Source organism: Lactuca virosa, chromosome 1 (genome assembly GCF_052849685.1).
Source record: "Lactuca virosa cultivar CGN04683 chromosome 1, Lactuca_virosa_CGN04683_v6, whole genome shotgun sequence".
NCBI lineage: Eukaryota > Viridiplantae > Streptophyta > Magnoliopsida > Asterales > Asteraceae > Lactuca > Lactuca virosa.
In genome coordinates this window covers 144,122,471-144,142,062 of record NC_136426.1, presented here as the reverse complement: position 1 = coordinate 144,142,062, position 19,592 = coordinate 144,122,471, and the positions used below count along the sequence as shown (strand labels likewise).

The following is a 19,592-nucleotide window of genomic DNA, read 5'->3' as shown; positions in this document are numbered from 1 at the left end:
GATGACGTGCTGCGACCCTAATCTGCATAACCTGCGATCGCAAAGACTGGACTTGCGGTCGCAGGTGCCACCAAAACCTTAATTTTCAACTTTTTACAAAATCTCTCTGTTCCTTTTTATTTTAAAAACACGATTCAATTGAAAAGAAGCACCCTAAGAAGCTAAAAACACACGAAAATTAAAAACAAGTTGCAGAACTAAAATCAAAACAAATGCTCGGGTTGCCTCCCGGCAAGCTGCCCGTTTTTACTGTCGTTGGCTCGACATTGTTACTTGGTTCCCTTAGTTGCGGTAAGTCGGGACTTCGACTACCTCCACTTCTTCATTTGTGACTTGGAACCCTTCGTAAAATGGTTTGAGACGATGACCATTCACCTTAAAGATTTTTCCTGTTTGTTCACTCTTAATTTCTATAGCACCATGAAAAAACACGTTAGTAACAACAAAAGGCCCCACCCAACGAGACCTTAATTTACCAGAAATCAGTTTGAAACGAGAATGGTATAAGAGTACCTTTTGACCGGTAGTAAATGCCTTTCGCGAGATCATCTTATCATGAAACGCTTTCGTCTTCTCCTTATAGATTGCCTCGTTCTCGTAAGCATCATTCCTGATTTCTTCTAACTCTTGAATATCCAATCTTCTTTTCTTACCAGCCTCATCCATGCTCATATTCAGATTCTTGACAGCCCAATATGCTCGATGCTCCAATTCAACCGGTAATCGACAAGGTTTGCCAAAAACTATTCGATATGGTGACATACCGATAGAAGTCTTGTATGCTGTCCGGTGAGCCCATAACGCATCGTCCAATCGAATACTCTAATCTTTCTTGACCGGATTGATGGTTTTCTCTATAATGCCCTTGATCTGTCTGTTTGAAGCTTCGGCCTGTCCATTGGTTTGCGGGTGATATGCTGTGGATACTCGATGTGTGACACCATATTTCTTGAGGAAAGCTTCGAGGGTGCGGTTGCAGAAATGCGTACCCCGATCACTAATAATGGCTTTTGGTGTCCCAAACCTAGCAAATATATTTGTTTTGACAAAATCAACTACAACCTTGGCATCATCGGTTCGCGTAGCTTTTGCCTCGACCTATTTGGACACGTAATCCACAGCAAGTAAGATGTACACAAACCCGAAAGAAGGCGGAAACGGACCCATGAAATATATACCCCAAACGTCAAAGATTGCACATATTAAGATTGGAGTAAGTGGCATCTGATTACGAGATGTCAAAGACCCAGTCATTTGACATCTTTCACAGGTTTTGCAAAATAGGAAGGAGTCACGAAAAATATGAGGCCAATAAAGACCGCTGTCCAAGACCTTGCGTGCGGTTCGTTGCGGACCATAATGCCCTCCACAAGCTTCTGAATGACAGAAATTCAGGATTGACTTGACTTCATCTTGAGGTACACATCTTCTAATCACCTGATCAGCGCAGTGCTTCCATAAATACAGCTCGTCCCAAACATATCTTTTCGCCTCCTTCTTGATTTTATCTTTCTGGGCGCGGGTGAGATCTGAAGGGAGTTCTCTGGAGACCAAATAGTTCACAATATCAGCAAACCAAGGAGGGTTCTAAACAGCGAATAGATGCTCGTCAGGAAATGTTTCGCGGATCGGTGTCGGGTCTTCAGGTGGGGTGAGTCGGCTTAAGTGATCAGCTACCAAATTTTCTCTCCCACTTTTGTCCCTAATCTCTATATCAAATTCCTGTAGCAGCAGAATCCATCTAATCAACCTTGGCTTTGAGTCCTTTTTGGCAAGAAGGTAACGAATGGCTGCGTGATCCGAAAAGATTATGACTTTTGTGCCCAACAAATACTGTCTGAATTTTTCCAGTGCAAAAACAATTGACAACAACTCTTTTTCAGTGGTGGAGTAGTTTGCTTGCGCGCTGTCCAAAGTCTTTGATGCATAATATATAACGTGGGGGACCCGGTCTTTTCTCTGTCCTAGAACAGCTCCAACAGCAGTGTTACTGGCATCACACATTATCTCAAATGGTAAACTCCAATCTGGGGGCTGAATGATGGGGCAGAAGGAAGAAGATTTTTCAGCACATCAAAAGCTTTCTTGCAATCTTCATTGAAGTCGAACTCAACATCTTTCTGCAATAACTGGCACATGGGAACTGATATCTTTGAAAAGTCTTTTATAAATCTCATGTAAAACCCTGCATGGCCAAGAAAGGAACGCACTTCCCGAATATTCTTCGGGTAGGGTAAGCTCTTTATAACATCTATTTTTGCTTTATCGACTTCCAAACCTCTTTTTGAAACAATATGTCCTAGAATCAGACCTTGGTCAACCATAAAGTGACATTTTTCAAAATTTAAGACCAAGTCTGTTTCTATACATCTTTGTAAAATTTTTGTGAGGGTTTTTAGACAAATATCAAATGAGTCTCCATGGACGGTAAAATCATCCATGAAGACTTCTATGGTGTTTTCGACATACTCAGAAAATATACTAACCATACACCTTTGAAAGGTGGCAGGTGCGTTGCAGAGTCCAAATGGCATACGCCTATACGCGAATGTCCCGAAAGGGCAAGTGAATGTCGTTTTCTCCTAGTCTTCTGAAGCAACTGGAATCTGATGGAAACCTGAAAATCCATCTAAGCAGCAGTAATGGGATTTCCCAGCAAGTCTCTCTAGCATCTGATCTATGAATGGGAGAGGAAAATGATCTTTCCGGGTGGCTGCGTTTAATTTTCTGTAGTCAATACAAATGCGCCATCCGTTCTGAACCCGAGTCGGAACCAGCTCTCCTTCTTTGTTCTCTACCACTGTCACTCCAGCCTTCTTAGGAACAACTTGAACTGGGCTGACCCACTTGTTGTCAGAAATTAGGTATATCATCCCAGCATCCAGTAACTTCATAACTTCTTTTTTAACCACCTCCATCATTGGTGGGTTTAATCTGCGTTGGGCTTCTCGCGATGGTTTATAATCCTCTTCCATCAGAATTTTGTGCATGCATAGAGATGGGCTGATTCCTTTGATGTCTGCAATAGTCCACCCAATTCCGCTTTTATACTCCTTTAGAATTCTGATCAGCTCTAACTCTTCTTTTTCTGACAGCTTGTTGGATATGATAACTGGTAAAGTTTCTTTTTCTCCAAGATATGCGTATTTCAGATGTTCTGGAAGTGTCTTCAGATCCAAGATGGGGGCTTACAATACAGAAGGGAAAAGCTTGGAGTTAGAAATTGGTAATTTCAGAGTTTGGGTACCATACCTCAACTTTCTCTGCTGGTCCATATGAGCTGCCATTTCTTGAACCTCTCTATCAACCACATAATTTTATGATATAACCTGAGCTTCATAAATAGACAAGTTTCTGTGGAGCACTAGTGCTAGTGACTCACGGTTAGCAATCTCAAAATATTCTGCAGTTAGTGGTTCAATTACATCAATAAAATTAAGGGCTGAAACATCATCAGGATAACGCATGACATCATAAATATTGAAGTTGATAACTTCACCATCAAATTCCATTGAAAGGGTACCATCATAAACATCTATTTTGGTTCTGGCAGTTTTTAGAAATGGTCACCCCAAAAGAATGGAACCTGAGTTTGGTGAGTCGTCATCTCCCATATCCAAAACATAGAAATCAGCTGGGAATATGAGTTCATTCACTTGAACCAAAACGTCTTCCAACACACCTTTTGGGTGCACCAGAGAACGATCAGCTAACTGAATGATAACTCCTGTTCTTTTTAAAGGCCCTACCCCTATAGTTTTATAAAGTGAGTATGGCAACACATTTATAGAAGCTCCTAAGTCCAACATAGCTCGCGGAACTGAGAGGTTCCCCAACTTGCAAGGAACAGTAAATACTCCTGGATCCTTACACTTTGGGGTAACCTTTTTTGTAAAACAGCTGAAACGTTCTCGCTTACTTTGACTGTTTCGTTGCCTTTTAATTTTCTTTTTGAAGTACACAACTCTTTTAAAAATTTAGCATATCGGGGTAGTTGTTTAATTGCATCTAGGAGGGGAATATTTACCTCAACCTTTCTGAAGAAATCCATAATCTCTTTATCTTCCTTTTCTTTTTTCGTGTTTTTCAGTCTTGAGGGAAAAGGAGGAGGGGTGATTTTCACTGCAGCTTCAGCAGGTCTATCCTTTTTCTGCACCTCTTCAGTTGCCTCAGATTCTTGCTCAACTACGATCTCTTCTTCCTCATCTTCTTTCTGATCTGGTCCTCTGTAGTTTTTACCACTTCTGAGGGTGACAGCACAAGCATTGTGCTTCGGGTTCTTCTCAGTCTGAGATGGGAATTTTCCTTGGGTTTGTGCTTCTAGTTTGCTCATGGAGTTCGCGAGTTGTGATACCTGTTGCTCCAGATTTTTGATACTGGACTTTGTTTCATTCTGGAAAGCTTGGGTACTGGTAGCAAGAGTTTTAACTATGTCTTCCAAAGACATGCTGGAACTGCTAGCTTGTGACTGAACAGGTGGTTGCTGAAAATTGCTTTGGTGCTGATTCTGCTGAAAAGATTGTTGGAACCCCGGTGGAGCTTGGTATTGGTTTCTTTGCTGAAAGTTCTGTTGAGGTCTTGGCTGGAAATTATTATTTTGAGGCCCTCCCCAAGCTTGGTTATTGCGATGTTGATCAAATGGCCTTTGCTGATATCCTCCCATAGCCTGCACAGCTTCCGTATCTTCTTGAAGTAACGGGCACATATCAGTTGGGTGCCCGGTTTTGCAGCAAATCCCACAAGGTTTGACCTTTGGTTCAATACCTTTTTCTTTTGTCAACAAAAGTACAGCTTTAGTTAATTCTGAAATCTGGGATTCCAGGTGGGCGTTGCTCATCTCCTTGACTCCTCTTGGATGGTCTGGGTACCACTCTTCCTCAGTTGCTGAATGTTTTGATTCATTGGCCAGCTTCTCTATTAATGCCCTGATCTCTGTTGGTGTCATGTCTGAAAGTGACCCTCCACTAGATGCATTTATTAGTCGCCTCTCCATAGGTATCAATCCTTCACAGAAACACTGATACAACTGATAATCACTAATGCCATGTTGTGGGCATCGGACTAACAGCTTCTTGAATCGCTCCCAATAAGTATGGAGAGCCTCTCTTTTGCCTTGCTTTATACTCAGAATCTCTCTGCGTAGATTTGACACCTTCGCCTCAGGAAAATATTTTTCTAGAAAAAGTTTGGCGAGTTCGTTCCAGCTCGTTATTGAACCAAACGGGAGGTCATATAGCCATTCCTTTGCTGCATCTTGAACTGAGAAGGGGAATGCCCTTAATTTGATCTGGTCTTCAGGAACCGTATGGGGCTTCATTCCAGAACAGACGATATGGAATTCCTTGAGAAATTTGTGAGGATCTTCATTCTCAAGGCCTCGGAATGGGCGCAGCAAATGGATTAAACCAGATTTGAGCTCAAAGTTTTGAGCCTCTGGAAAGGTGATACACAAAGGTTGTTGGGTAACCTCTTGTGTGGCCCATTCTCGTAGAGTTTTTTCAGCATCGTCTCCGTTGTCACTCATGGTGAATTCTGTTTCAGTTTCAGAAGAGTCTGTGAGTTCGGGTTTGTCTGAAGGGGGTGGGGAGTAGGTTTTGAACGGGCTGTTAATTGGTGAGGTAGGTGGTGCTTTTGGGAAAGGTTGAAATGAGGTTTCAGATTCGTTCCACAAGGGAGTGCCTTGTGGTGTGGGTGTTTTGGAATGTGAGGAGGAAAAGGCTGAGGTTCCTGCTTGTTGCTTCCGGAGTTCTGCCTCCTTCTTCAGCTTCCTAGCAGTCTTCTCAATCCCTGGATCAAAAACCAGATCACCTGTACGTGAAGATCTTGGCATAAAACTATTAGTGTTTTACCGTGTCCCCGGCAACGACGCTAATTTGTTAAAACCGCAGTCGTACACGATTTAAACAAATAAAAGTATAAGATAAACTGCTTTATTGCACCAACAGGTAGTACAGGTAAGCAGGGTCGAATCCTCAGGGACACGTCCTAATATTTACACCTCTTTGCGTAAGGTGTGAACTGATTCTTGGTGAATGCAATAAACATAAAATAAAGGGGGGTTTTGTTTTTGAAAATTAAACTAACAGAGATTGAAAATGACAAGAAAATGACTAAATTTAAAGTGATGAAAATTCAAATGAGAGAAAGCAATTTCAGTTTCGCGGTGACACCCCTAATCATATAATTAATCTTCAACACAATAATTGACTATGCACTTGTTTAAACTGGTACTAAAGTTCATTAACAAGCTCTAATGACCTTTGTTACAAAAATCGTTTAATCAAAATAAGTTCTTTAAATTAAACCTAACTTTTTACTGAATTAACCAAACAAGCTCTTGATTAACAAAGAAAAGTCGCATTAGACACAGTGTAATTCCCAGTAAAGTTCAATACCTCTTATAAGCTCGGAGGCGTTAGAACTTGTTTGATCAATTCATATCAGACTTAACCCTAATCTAAGAATTAATCTAATACTTGTCACTTTTTACTAATTAGTCTAGACAATTACGGATCTAAACAATTAGATGACTAGAATGATTTGCAAGCAATTTAAGTGGCCAACAGAAACAGAAACTGAAATCAAAATCAGACATTCAATTTAACACAGAATTGATCAAACTAAACAGTAATCATAGTCAACATAGTGCTTAATGATTAATCATACGAAAAGGTTACGTCTTGCGAAACTGAAATATGAGTTTTTAGCCGGACATGGCTAAAAACGGATTACAAATAGCGGAAATAGAGTCTAAACGATAAATCTTACTAAACTACGACTAAAGATCGAATCGTTTCCTTTAGATCTGCGTTCTTCACTTGAAAACCTCTAAAAATCGCCTCTGAATCGCCAGGAATCGCCAATTAGGGTTACTGGAAGAGTATCAGGCTGTATTTATACGTCTAGCTGTCAAAACACCGTACCTGCGATCGCAAGGGGTATACCTGCGATCGCATGTATCACCCAAAAGTGCGTCACGAGATATTTTAATGAAGTACGTTGCTATTTCGACGCAAATTGACCAAACTGCGATCGCAAGGACTGTACCTGCGATCGCAAGTATCTCTTTTTCTCTACTGATACATTTTTTTGGCTCGACAAATTATCGAAGGCAACCTGCGATCAAACCTGCGATCGCAAGGACATACCTGCGATCGCAAGGATAGAAGATACGATCGCAAGTTGCTTCTTTTGGCTCTTTTGATCGTCGTTCCTCCTTCCAAGCAGTTCTTGATCATTTCACGGTATCCTTCCTTGGTCTAGACTCCAATTAAGCTCCTAAGCATCCACGAACGCATCCCGAACTTGCGCAATCATCCATGTGCTCCAAATGGTCCTGAAAAATCATAACAAACGTGAGCAGTACGGGCATTCTTCAAAATAATCATGAAATACGAAATACATAAGAATAATCGGGAATTAGTTGGCTTTTTATAATGAAATATGTAGGAATTTGTGCTAAAAGATGCATATAAAATGCATCTAACACACACCTCACCCTCTGATCAGCAGGGCATGAACACGTGAAGAAACAGCCCTCCACGTCTGACAACCCCCTCATAGCAACGATCGGATCCTGAACTCCATCGAAAGTAGGGGGCTTCGTATTATCGAAGTCCCGATACTGAAAACCTCGACCGGTTCCTCCCCCTGCCACTGCTACAGCCACTGTAGCTGCCGCGGCAGCCGCCTCCGCAAGAGCTGCATAGCGCTCATCAAAGTACTCGACCATGGTGGTCTTGATCGACCCAAACATCTCCGGCAACTCGGCCCGGAACATAGCAGCAACCTCATCATGCAGGATCTCACGAATCCTGGCATCCAACTCGTCCGTGCTCATCTGACCAATGACCTCGGGTGGTACTGACCCATCCTGACCACCCTCTCCCGATCCTGATCCCGAACCGGATCCTGCCCCGAAACGTCTCGTAATCGCCATACTGCAATACACCAACAAGACCCTTAGACACATCACATGTCCACCCGGGGAACTATCTCATAACCGATACCCTAGAGAGTTGTGACTTCCTTGATACGCGTATGGGTACTGTGCTTTCAGTAGTACGGGCCCATACTACCTTCCACACCTACCCATATTTGTCTCAAGTATCACCACAACACTCTAACCATATATACACACACCCGCTCAATCCTCACTCCTAGAGGAAAAGCTGCATATCTCAAATAAGGAAAACCCTAGGCTAATAGGCATCACATAATCAGGCAATTCTATCATGCAATTCCTGAAGATCCCTAGCCTAGTACTAGCATGCTGTTCTAACATATCACATAATCAAATAACTTGTATGGTATTTTGGGGTCTACTTACTGGCTCTGGCTGATCGTACCCTCTGCATCCTCCTTTACTTATTTCGAAAACCTTTTGAAAACCATTTTGAAAATCCCTCCTTGATTTGAGACTAGATTCACACGAATGTTCCTCCAATTCACTCAAACCAAGGCTTTGATACCAACTTGTAACACCCATAAAATTTGAGCCAAATTAAAACATTTTAAATCATTCAAAACCCATTATGTTCATACAACTCGTTTTCAAAATAGTTTAAACATCAGAGTATCCCCCAGAACCATATCATATAAATCATAAAACATGAGGAGCGGTATGATCACGCCTTTTCCTTTCCACGATCTCCTGAAGTACCTGAAACAATACACTGAAACTGTAAGCCTGAAAACTTAGTGAGTCAACCTCCACCAATCCTTCGCTCCGAGCCTCAAAAGGTTCAGAGCACACCTCATCCTCTGATCAGCAGGGCATGAACACGTGAAGAAACATCCCTCCACGCCTGACAAATACCTCATAGAAACGATCGGATCCTGAACTCCATCGAAAGTAGGGGGCTTCGTATTATCGAAGTCCCGATACTGAAAACCTCGACCGGTTCCTCCCCCTGCCACTGTTACAGCCGCTGTAGCTGCCGTGGCAGCCGCCTCCGCAAGAGCTGCATAGCGCTCATCAAACTACTCGACCATGGCGGTCTTGATCGACCCAAACATCTCCGGCAACTCGGCCCGGAACATAGCAGCAACCTCATCATACAGGATCTCACGAATCCTGGCATCCAACTCGTCCGTGCTCATCTGACCAATGACCTCGGGTGGTACTGACCCATCCTGACCACCCTCTCCCGATCCTGATCCCGAACCGGATCCTGCCCCGAAACGTCTCGTAATCGCCATACTGCAATACACCAACAAGACCCTTAGACACATCACATGTCCACCCGGGGAACTATCTCATAACCGATACCCTAGAGAGTTGTGACTTCCTTGATACGCGTATGGGTCATGTGCTTTCAGTAGTACGGGCCCATACTACCTTCCACACCTACCCATATTTGTCTCAAGTATCACCACAACACTCTAACCATATATACACACACCCGCTCAATCCTCACTCCTAGAGGAAAAGCTGCATATCTCAAATAAGGAAAACCCTAGGCTAATAGGCATCACATAATCAGGCAATTCTATCATGCAATTCCTGAAGATCCCTAGCCTAGTACTAGCATGCTGTTCTAACATATCACATAATCAAATAACTTGTATGGTATTTTGGGGTCTACTTACTGGCTCTGGCTGATCGTACCCTCTGCATCCTCCTTTACTTATTTCGAAAACCTTTTGAAAACCATTTTGAAAATCCCTCCTTGATTTGAGACTGGATTCACACGAATGTTCCTCCAATTCACTCAAACCAAGGCTTTGATACCAACTTGTAACACCCATAAAATTTGAGCCAAATTAAAATATTTTAAATCATTCAAAAACCATTACGTTCATACAACTCGTTTTCAAAATAGTTTAAACATCAGAGTATCCCCCAGAACCATATCATATAAATCATAAAACATGAGGAGTGGTACGATCACGCCTTCGCCTTGCCACGATCTCCTGAAGTACCTGAAACAATACACTGAAACTGTAAGCCCGAAAGCTTAGTGAGTTACCCCCAAAATACCAACCACACATATCATACTCATAACATATCATAAATAGAACAGCCATGCACATCGGGTCTACTGTGTGACTGGTCCGCCCGCACTGGGCCTTCAGTCCACCTGGTCCACCCTCCGAGTCTAGCCATGTACGTCGAGTCTAAAGTGTGATTGGTCCGCCCGCACCGGGCCTACAATCCACCTGGTCCACTCCCTGAGTCTACAGTATGACTGGTCCGCCCGCACCGGGCCTTCAGTCGGCCTGGTCCACTTCCCGAGCCTCGGCACGTCTGGTCCGCCCTCTTGGGGCCTTCAGCCTATCCGGACCGCTCGCTGGGCCTTCGGAATATCCGGTCCGCCCTGGGTATGTTGGCCTAGAGCACAAAGCAGGACCCGCCTCAACCCAACCCCCGTCAAACAACCATGTGCACATACAACAATTAATCACATAACAATCCTCAACCAGACAAACAGTCTAACAGATCACATAGCATATCAACATCCTAACCAGGATTCCAACCTAAGCGGTCACTAGCATAGCATTACCCTATATCCCGGGTACCGACCTTAACCAGGTCACTAACATAACACCATCCTAAATACCAGGATGCAGATCTAGCAAAACAATAACATAACAACAATACCCGGATTTCCATCCGATAAAGGGCCGGCCTTGGTGCCGTAGACCCTGTCGATATAGTGAGGATAACTCACCTTGCAACTGCCGAAATCCTGCAAATCTCTGACCGCTGACTCACCGGGACTCCCAACTATCACATGATAATCACCAAGTTAGAATCCAACATGACTTTCTAGGCCAAGGGCCCACAACACTCATTAAGTCCATCATCCTCTTATTGGGCCAAGACCCAAAATCAAATCCTCATGCAAAGCCCAATATTGGCCCAATTTACTAAATTGGGCCCACCTCACCAAATGGGCCTAGATCCAAGGTCCATAATAATTATTGGGTCTAAATTACTCCATCCATAATGTTCAGTCACGGCCCAAGCCCCACTAGCCCATAAACAGCCCAATCACTTAAGGCCCAAAATCAAAAACCCAACAGAGGGAGTACGCTGGGCGTACCCCTCTTGGTACGTTGGGCGTACTTCGATTCTCGCGGACTGGAAACGGGACACTGACCCACTACGCTGGGCGTACATCAGCTTACGCGGGGCGTAATCTCGCTGAACTAAAATTCCACATAAGTTCTTAATGGCTTAAGCTCTTAAGCCCAAACTTCAGATCCATCGATCAACCATGCCTAGGATTCATAAAGTCTCAAACTTTATTACTTGGGACGTCCATAAAGCTCTTAACTCAAGGTCTTAATCCATTAAGACCCACCTACATCACACATGAGACAATCAAAGCCTTTGGGACCTCATTTTTCTCATTCAAGACCTCTCCTAAGGTCTGAAAGGACAGCTAATCTCAACCAACTCGCATCATGCATCACTTTGGGGTTTTTGGGACAAGAAATGGTGTCAAAACCTCATAACACCTAGATCTACACAAAATAGATGTCAAGCAAGAGACTTTATACCTCAAAAGGGCTCCAGAAGATGATGCCTTCCCATATCTACGAGCTCCAGCCACCCAACTCCTTCCTTGACAACTTCTTCTTTCTTCTCCTAGGCTCTCCTTTGCCAAACCAAGCTCCCCAAGGTCAAATATCCACAATCATGGAAGAAAACGGCTACTTAGGGTTTCTGAGAGTAAGAGAGCAAATATGGAGGCTAGGGTTGGAACCATAATGTTCCTTATATAGTGGCTGACCCTAAAATTAGGGTTTCTGGACACTGGACGTACGTTGGGCGTACATCCTGTACGCTGGGCGTACGCCCCCAACACCCGCGTTCATTTAACTGCCCTACGCTGGGCGTAACCTAGCTTACGCTGGGCGTACCCAGCCAATTACACGCATGCACTCCATGCATGCCTAGGACCCCTTTGCCAAATATTTCCTTTAGGGACCATTATTGACACTATCTTCAAAGTGTCATAACTCCTTTATTCTAAGCCCGTTTCCGACGAACTTTATATCCACGAAAAGGTGGCGAGAAGCCCTACGCTTCTAGCAACACACCCCGACCCGATACCTTCTCGAATAAAACCCATTGCCCATAAAAGACCGAAACGCCCTTACTCTTGATCTCGGGGATCCATGAATAATTACTCTTAGAACGGGGCGTTACAAAAAAAGTGAAATTTCTATGAATAGTTAGAAAGTATGTCTATCCCGACATTAAGGGTGAAATTTTCATGTATGTTTGTCCTAAAGGTAAAGGATGTCGGAGTCAGAGTGGCTGGTTTTAGGAAAGATAAAAGAAATAGGAGCAAGAAAAGTTGTTGTGAAGCTTATGTAATAGTTGGTTGAGTGGGTTGGGAGGGAACTGTTGGGTTTTATATAAGTTACTAAAACATGTAAAGCGGAAATTTTAACCCTTAAGTTCACGTGCAACCTACTTTGGATCTTTGTTTTCTCTAATTGATAGCAATAAAATATGAACATCAAGAACCCTAAGGGAAACCTATTATAATCGAAATATACATAGGATTAGGGTTACATACCTTTGATTTGTTGTAGTAAACAAATCATTTCAATCCCTTGTGTTTGTTAGTCTTGGAAAGCTAGCACCAAAAGGATGATGTCTCTAATGGCTTACACCCAAAAACAGAAACCCTAGAATGAGGATTAGAGATGCGATATGAGGTAAATTTCGTTTCTATGTTTATAGGTGATGTGGTGAACGAGATTTGCAAGCCAAAGGGTCCTATTTATAGTTTAGGTAACTTGCAGGAAAAGTAAGATTTGAATTGATTAAATAATAGATTTAATCCCAATTCAAATCATTTTCTTATATTCAACCAGGAGGTTTCCAGAAACCTTAGGAAACCCTCCAAAGCCGTCCATACCATGGAGGGTTCTAGAATTGCTTCTTTTGTTTAATTATTGAACAATCAAATTTCAGCCCTTTGCATCTTCAATTAATTCCAATTAATCCCGAATTAATTCCAAATTAATTCTGATTAATAATTAATCAATTCCAATTGATTTCACATTAATTTATTAATCATATAAATTAACAAATTAATTATTTAACAATTGATTTCATATTAATTTATTAATCACATAATAAATCAACAAATTATACTTTTCAATTGAAAATCAACAAATTTATTAATCACATAATAAATCAACAATTGATTTCATATTAATTTATTAATCACATTAATATTTTAACGAATCATTTTCCCATAATTTTTAATTAGTTTATTAATCATATAATAATCTAATAAATTATACTTCTCTATCATAATATCATTTCTAACTATTTTTGGTCATGAGGACAACCCAAAAAGGACGTTGCTTCTAATTACAAGAATATATCAATTTAGTTATGAGCTTAGACACCTTAATCCAATAGGAACCACTCCTACCTCCATAAGACTGAAAATTTAATTCTGTGAATAATAAGATCTTGCATGATTATCCTAACATGAAGAAGTTAAAGTTTTATTAATAGTAATAAATTGTGTGTATATAGTATGTTTGTTCTAATGATATGATGTGAAAATTTGTTACTAATAAGAAACCTGATGTATCATATATATGTTTTTCTTAAAATAAGATATAGAAATGTTATGAACAATAAGAAATCGTATGTTTGTTTTGACATTGAGAGGTGAAAATTTTATGAATAATGAAAACTTAGCAGGTCCTAACAGTTTGAGGTGAAATTTTGTAAGTGATATTTCATGTTCAATTCTAAGCATCAACTTTCATGCTCTTTTGACATCCGTAAGTGAAAATATGTAATACTCATGTCAGTTTTTATCATTAAAAAGATTTGGTTCTCCTGATAGAAGCCTACCGAGACACATAATTCTAGTAGTTTTGTGCCAAAAAATATATATTACCCATGGGACCCCACGAAGGTGGCGTTTAGAGGTAACGTGTGTTGGTGATTTTAGTGTTAGCGGGTTCATTTTAGTATAATGGAATTTATGGATTACCATTGGAGCTTAATTCTCGATTCTAGACAAGTTAGGAGGTGCAGAGTACACGCTTGAATAAAATGAGTTTGATCTTGGTTCGACCAAATGGCGGGGATCAAGGGGTTGCGCCCCCTTGCGGGGCCAAGGGGCAGTTCATTTATGTTCATTTATTTAATAAATGAACAAACATGAACACAAATTCTCATTTGTTTAGTTAAATGAACGAACGTGTACAATGATCTTGTTCGTTCAATTATGTTTGTGAACATTTGTTTATGTTGTTCGTTTACGTTTATTTATGTTCGTTTATTTAATATCTTTTTATGTTCATATATTATATGTTTGGTTATGTTCATTTATATATGTTTATGTTCGTTTAGCATGTTCACGAATATAAACGAACGAACATAAACAATGTAATTTGTTAAACGAACAAATATGAATAAGAAAACTCGTTCGTTTATTCGTTCGTTTGTTCGGATAACTTAAACAATCGAACATAAAAAACTCTCGTTTGTATTCGTTCGGTTCATTCACAGTCCTACTCTAGTCATGATATTAAAAAATGTTTCGAAAAAACATATTTATAAGATTTTCAAAGCACGGGGTCCTCCTCACCCACAAAGCACCGCACATGGTAGCTACCATATGCTAAACGTTTATTTGGTTATTCGTTTCTACGAGAGCATTAATGCATGTTTTATTGTTCACATTCACTTCTTTTTATGTGTAGATTTATTGTTTTCTTTCCGTTTCTTTTCTCCTACGGTACACCACCTTTTTACTCATCTATAGTTTTGTATGTATGAACCTTTATGCAGATCACTCAGGATGGATATGATTATGAAATTCTTATATTTTTTATACTTATTTGTATTTGTCTTTTTATTTTGTTTGAGGTCTCCTATGCAGACATTTTTTTTTATTATTCTAGGATATGGGTTGCGATCATACTACCTCCATTTACCTTATTTGGAACATAGATAATATTGTTGTTGTATTACTTTTTTTTAATATATGAACTATTAATTTTTAACATATTAATCAAGATGGGAGCGGGATAATAGATTACCATTTTATTATTTACAAGTTAAATTCAAGTCTAAAAGGCATCACTCTACCTGTGGTACTCCCGATACATGTACAGATGTCCTATTAGCTTTTTTTTTTTTATGTATTACTGTGTAATATGTATATATATTTGGTCAACAATCGGACGCCAATAAATGTGTGCAATTAGTCCTTGTTTAGCATGCAAATCACAAATGGAAGAAGTGAGAAATCAGCAGGTGATATTGAAGGACTACATTAATGGCGTCCTCAAGGAATCAGACATGCATGCTCGTTAAATCTTCCGCCATCATCCACCTCAAGCTCCCACAAGCTTCTACCTCTCCGTCCTCGTTAAGAACCTTTATCTCTCATGTGATCCTTACTTGCGTCGTCGGATGAACAAACCTCAAGGAAGTTACGTTGATTCCTTCACTCCTGGTTCGATATGAATTACACTCTCGTTTATTGAACGATTTGTATTCAGGGTTGTACTTTTCTATTCGAATTTGAAATGGGGTATCTTATCTTTCTTATATTTCAAGTGTAAAATTTGAATTGGAACACCCAATCTTTTGCATGTAGCGACTCATTACAACAACCAATAAAGTTATCACTTTTAATGCCAAGTAATTATCAGTTTTCAGGAACATGTTTCCAGTTAACTTAGACAAATTAAATTCTATAATTTGGCTTTTGTTTTCAATGTTACAGCCTATAGCAGGACTCGGAGTTGCTAAAGTGGTGGATGCTGGACATTCATACTTCAAGAAAGGTGACCTTGAAATTAGTGCTCCTCGTACCCTATTCAAGATTCAACATACGGATGTCCCTCTTTCCTATTACACAGGAATTCTTAGTATGTTTTCTGTTTAAAATTAATGTTCTTAGTCCAATATGAAATTCATATAAAGAGCTTTAATTAAGATTCTCTAAAATGATTTTTATTCCTTTGATGGTTTGTAGGTATGCCTGGTATGACTGCTTATTATGGTTTCTATGAGATTTGTGCTCCAAAGAAAGGAGAGTATGTCTTTGTTTCCGCAGCTTCTGGGGCAGTGGGTCAGCTTGTCGGGCAGTTTGCAAAGCTGGCCGGATGTTATGTTGTTGGAACTGCTGGAACCAACGAAAAGGTGGTTAATTTTAGCATTATCTTCCATTATATGATGATTTATTGGCATACATTTCTCAAAATCATATGTTATTCAAGGTTGAGCTGTTGAAGAATAAATGTGGATTTGACGAGGCTTTTAACTAAGGAAGAACAAGATCTTGATGCAACTTTCAAGAGGTTGGTTCGCCCGAACAAACAATATTAATATTGCTGTCAAGAAAAATAAAGATTAGTTTTGTAAGATATTCAATTCTTTCCTTTTTCTAACTAATCTTAGGTACTTTCCGCAAGTAATTGATATATACTTTGAGAATGTTGGTGGGAAAATGTTGGAGGTGGTGCTTTAAAATATGCGAAGTAATGGACGAATTTCGGCTTGTGGAATGATCTCGCAATACAACTTAAATCTAGAGGAGAGTGTGAGGAATTTGTCATGCATAATAGCAAAACAACTTCTCGTAAAAGGGTTTATTGTAAGTAATCATTTTAATTTGTATCCAAAGAATATGGAAATGGTTATACCATTGATAAAAGAAGGGAAGATATGTTACATTGAAGATATTGTGGAGGGGCTTGAGAGTGCACCTGTGGCTTTGGTCGGGCTTTTTTCGGGAAAAAATGTTGGCAAGCAAGTCGTGGTTGTGGCTCATGAATGAGTCCATATAGGGTTATTGAGTGTTTCAATCAAATAATGACAATCTAATCTTCGTCCTTGATAATCTAGTAATAATAACATAATAACAATGTTCACATTATTATTTTCTTTACTTGAACTATAACATGTAATACTTATCAAATTCAACTTTCATGTATATGCCTCAACTACACCATTTTCACTTTCATGTATGTGTCTCAACTACATGGTATGCATCAAGCCACCTAGTAATCGCACCTATCTTGATTCCCACCTTTGATTCCATCATGGTCAACACGAAGTGTGCATGCCCAATGCATGTTGATGCGTTGCGTTATTCTTTCTAATTTCAACTCAATTTAAGTTGATTATTCTTTCTAATTGTTCTTATTTTTCTTAGCTACAAATTGGAACCAAGAAATAACGGATTTCATGTGTTGAGGTATGACCTTTACAAGGAAAACCTGAGTACTATACTTTGAAAACCCAATCCAAGCACTAGAACTTTTGTTTTTGATTTCTTCATGCTTTTATAAGCCTTGCATCATGCCTGGGATATGTTCCTTGATGGTTTCCATGTATTATTTCCCAATCCCAAGCTTTATTGATTATATTCTTTTTTGATGAACTATTCACGCAATAGTATCCTACTTTGTCATTTTTTTCAAAAAATATCAAACTGCATTGGTATTTCCTTATATCCATGCCCAAACACAAAATGTTTTGCATCATTTTACTTTTAATATGTACTATAGTATGTCTAAACACAATTTCTACAATAACAAAGTGTCTAGAGTATGTTAAGCACAATTTCTCATATTTTGTCCGATTTTTTTCACTTTTCAAGATTATTGCACATAATCAATTTGGTTCTATATTTTTAAGACTTAAAGCTTCTAATGTACTTAATATACTTGCAGGAAGGTTACCTAAGTCTCATTTCACTTGATCTCTATGTTATCCTACCTTTATAAAATTTCCCATGATTGCCAACTATTAAGCATAATGCGAATACACTTTGTCATTTTTACCATTTCTTGCATAAGTGTAGTTTTATATAATTCTCATTCTCAAACATATCAAACTTTTTAGAACATAAATTTCACTTAAACTTTGTAACATCCCATTTTTTGTTATTTGATTAATTATCGTATTTTCTTTTTTGGAGTCTAAATTTAATAAAGTATGTAATAATAACAATACTTAATTATTAGTTATTAATAAAAATAATTAGAAATAAATTTTAGCATAAAAGAGTTCAATTATAGTGAAGGACTAAAAGGGTTTAAGTTAGAAACTTAAATTGTTAGAATTTTGACTTTAAGGGTTGTTTTTTGTCAATTATGGAAAAAATGAAGGGGTGAAGTGAAAATATTGGTATAAAGCCCATGAAGCAGTAGGTAATAGCTAATCTATCATTTTATCCATTGGGCCAAAATCATAGCCCTTTTTCATGAACACAATCAATTAAGAAGAGGAGAATAGGGGAAGATAGAGCAAAACCGAGAAGGGAAGAAGTTGTCGGTATTAGCCGATTATATTTTAGGATCGTATATGTTTCAATGTTGTATTGTTGTCAATATTTTCTGATATTATTTCCTATTATACCCCCTCTATATTTGGGGATCTGTTTGTAATTATCCCTATATAAATAGGGCATTGTTAATCAATTCTATCGAGAGATCCAGATCCTATATTCACGGTTATGGTATCAGAGCCATAAACCCTGAACTCAGCGGCTACCCTTTCATCCAAAGCTACGACGCTGTCTCATCTGTTTCACTGTTATCTATCAAAAGCCCTTCTCTGTCATCGTCATGGGCAAAGATGATGCTAGTTTTAGTGAAGTAAAGGTCACAACGTTGCATCCCGCATACATTGTAACGAACATCCAAACCAAGATACGAACTCTGGATGGTGTCAAGGCCACGTACTCTTCATGGACAAAATTGTTCCGTCTTCATGCCAACGCTTACAAAGGTCTTGATCATACCGATGGCACCCCAACACCAAAGGAAACTAATCCTACTTATCTTCAATGGATGGAAATTGATGCCCTCGTCTTGCAATGGATTTACAGTACATTTTCCGACGAACTCATGGTTCGAATTCTGGAAAACGACACTATTGCTCAAGATGCATGGAACAAACTAAAAACAAACTTTCTTAACAATAAGGGATCAATTGTCGCTGCCCTTGAACAAGATTTTTCTAATCTCACCTTGGCTTCCTGTTCATCGATGGAAGCCTAATGTCAGAAATTAAAAGATCTAGTAGACCAACTGGAAGATGTCGACAATCCTGTCACTGAAGCAAGACTTGTTTTGCAGATGGTTCGAGGGTTACCATCAGAATTTGATGCCGTCGGGGCGTATATCAATCAAAGTTCTCCATCATGGGAGACGGCTCGTAGCATGCTGCAACTGGAACAACACCAACAAACAGCTAGGCAAAATCAAACTCACACAGTCCTTGTTGCTTCTTCTGCTGACCGAGCATCTCAAAACTCCATACCTGGTCAACATGGTCAGACTCCCACCTTCAACAACTACTCAGGTAGAGGTGCAGGCAGCCGCGATCGAGGTTCACCTGGTCGTGGCCGTGGAAGAAGTTTTCGGGGTCGTGGAGGTCGAGGCCAACCAATTGGAATCAAGGAAATCAATGACATCAACAACATTGGAACAACTCACAACCATGGAATCCACCGCCATGTCCATACCCCTCACATGGTCCGACACAGCCTACAAGTCATTGGGATAATCACACATTCAGACCCAGCCTAGTAGTTGATCCAACATCACAACAGGGGCCCAACGGACCACCTCCAATG

The 19,592-nt window shown here is 39.8% G+C and overlaps 2 protein-coding genes and 1 pseudogene across 3 annotated transcripts; 2 read left to right on the top strand and 1 right to left on the bottom strand.

Annotated features, from left to right (window-relative positions):
- Positions 1-822: 822 nt before the first annotated feature.
- On the bottom strand, positions 823-2,004 carry LOC145121607 (uncharacterized). The gene is made up of 3 exons (XM_079057326.1): positions 1,751-2,004; positions 1,438-1,543; positions 823-1,098 (listed from the first exon to the last, which is right to left on the bottom strand). The coding sequence occupies exons 1-3, from the start codon at positions 2,002-2,004 to the stop codon at positions 823-825; spliced, it is 636 nt and encodes a 211-aa protein (XP_078913452.1).
- A 12,776-nt stretch (positions 2,005-14,780) lies between these two features.
- LOC145159307 (2-alkenal reductase (NADP(+)-dependent)-like) lies at positions 14,781-16,895 on the top strand (annotated as a pseudogene). Its single transcript, XR_013737632.1, has 4 exons — positions 14,781-15,873; positions 15,981-16,147; positions 16,225-16,305; positions 16,406-16,895. The product of XR_013737632.1 is annotated as a 2-alkenal reductase (NADP(+)-dependent)-like (transcript).
- A 1,684-nt stretch (positions 16,896-18,579) lies between these two features.
- Positions 18,580-19,014, top strand: LOC145121604 (uncharacterized). Its single transcript, XM_079057323.1, has one exon. It carries the CDS (start codon positions 18,580-18,582, stop codon positions 19,012-19,014), a length of 435 nt encoding a protein of 144 aa, XP_078913449.1.
- The last annotated feature ends 578 nt before the right edge of the window (positions 19,015-19,592 follow it).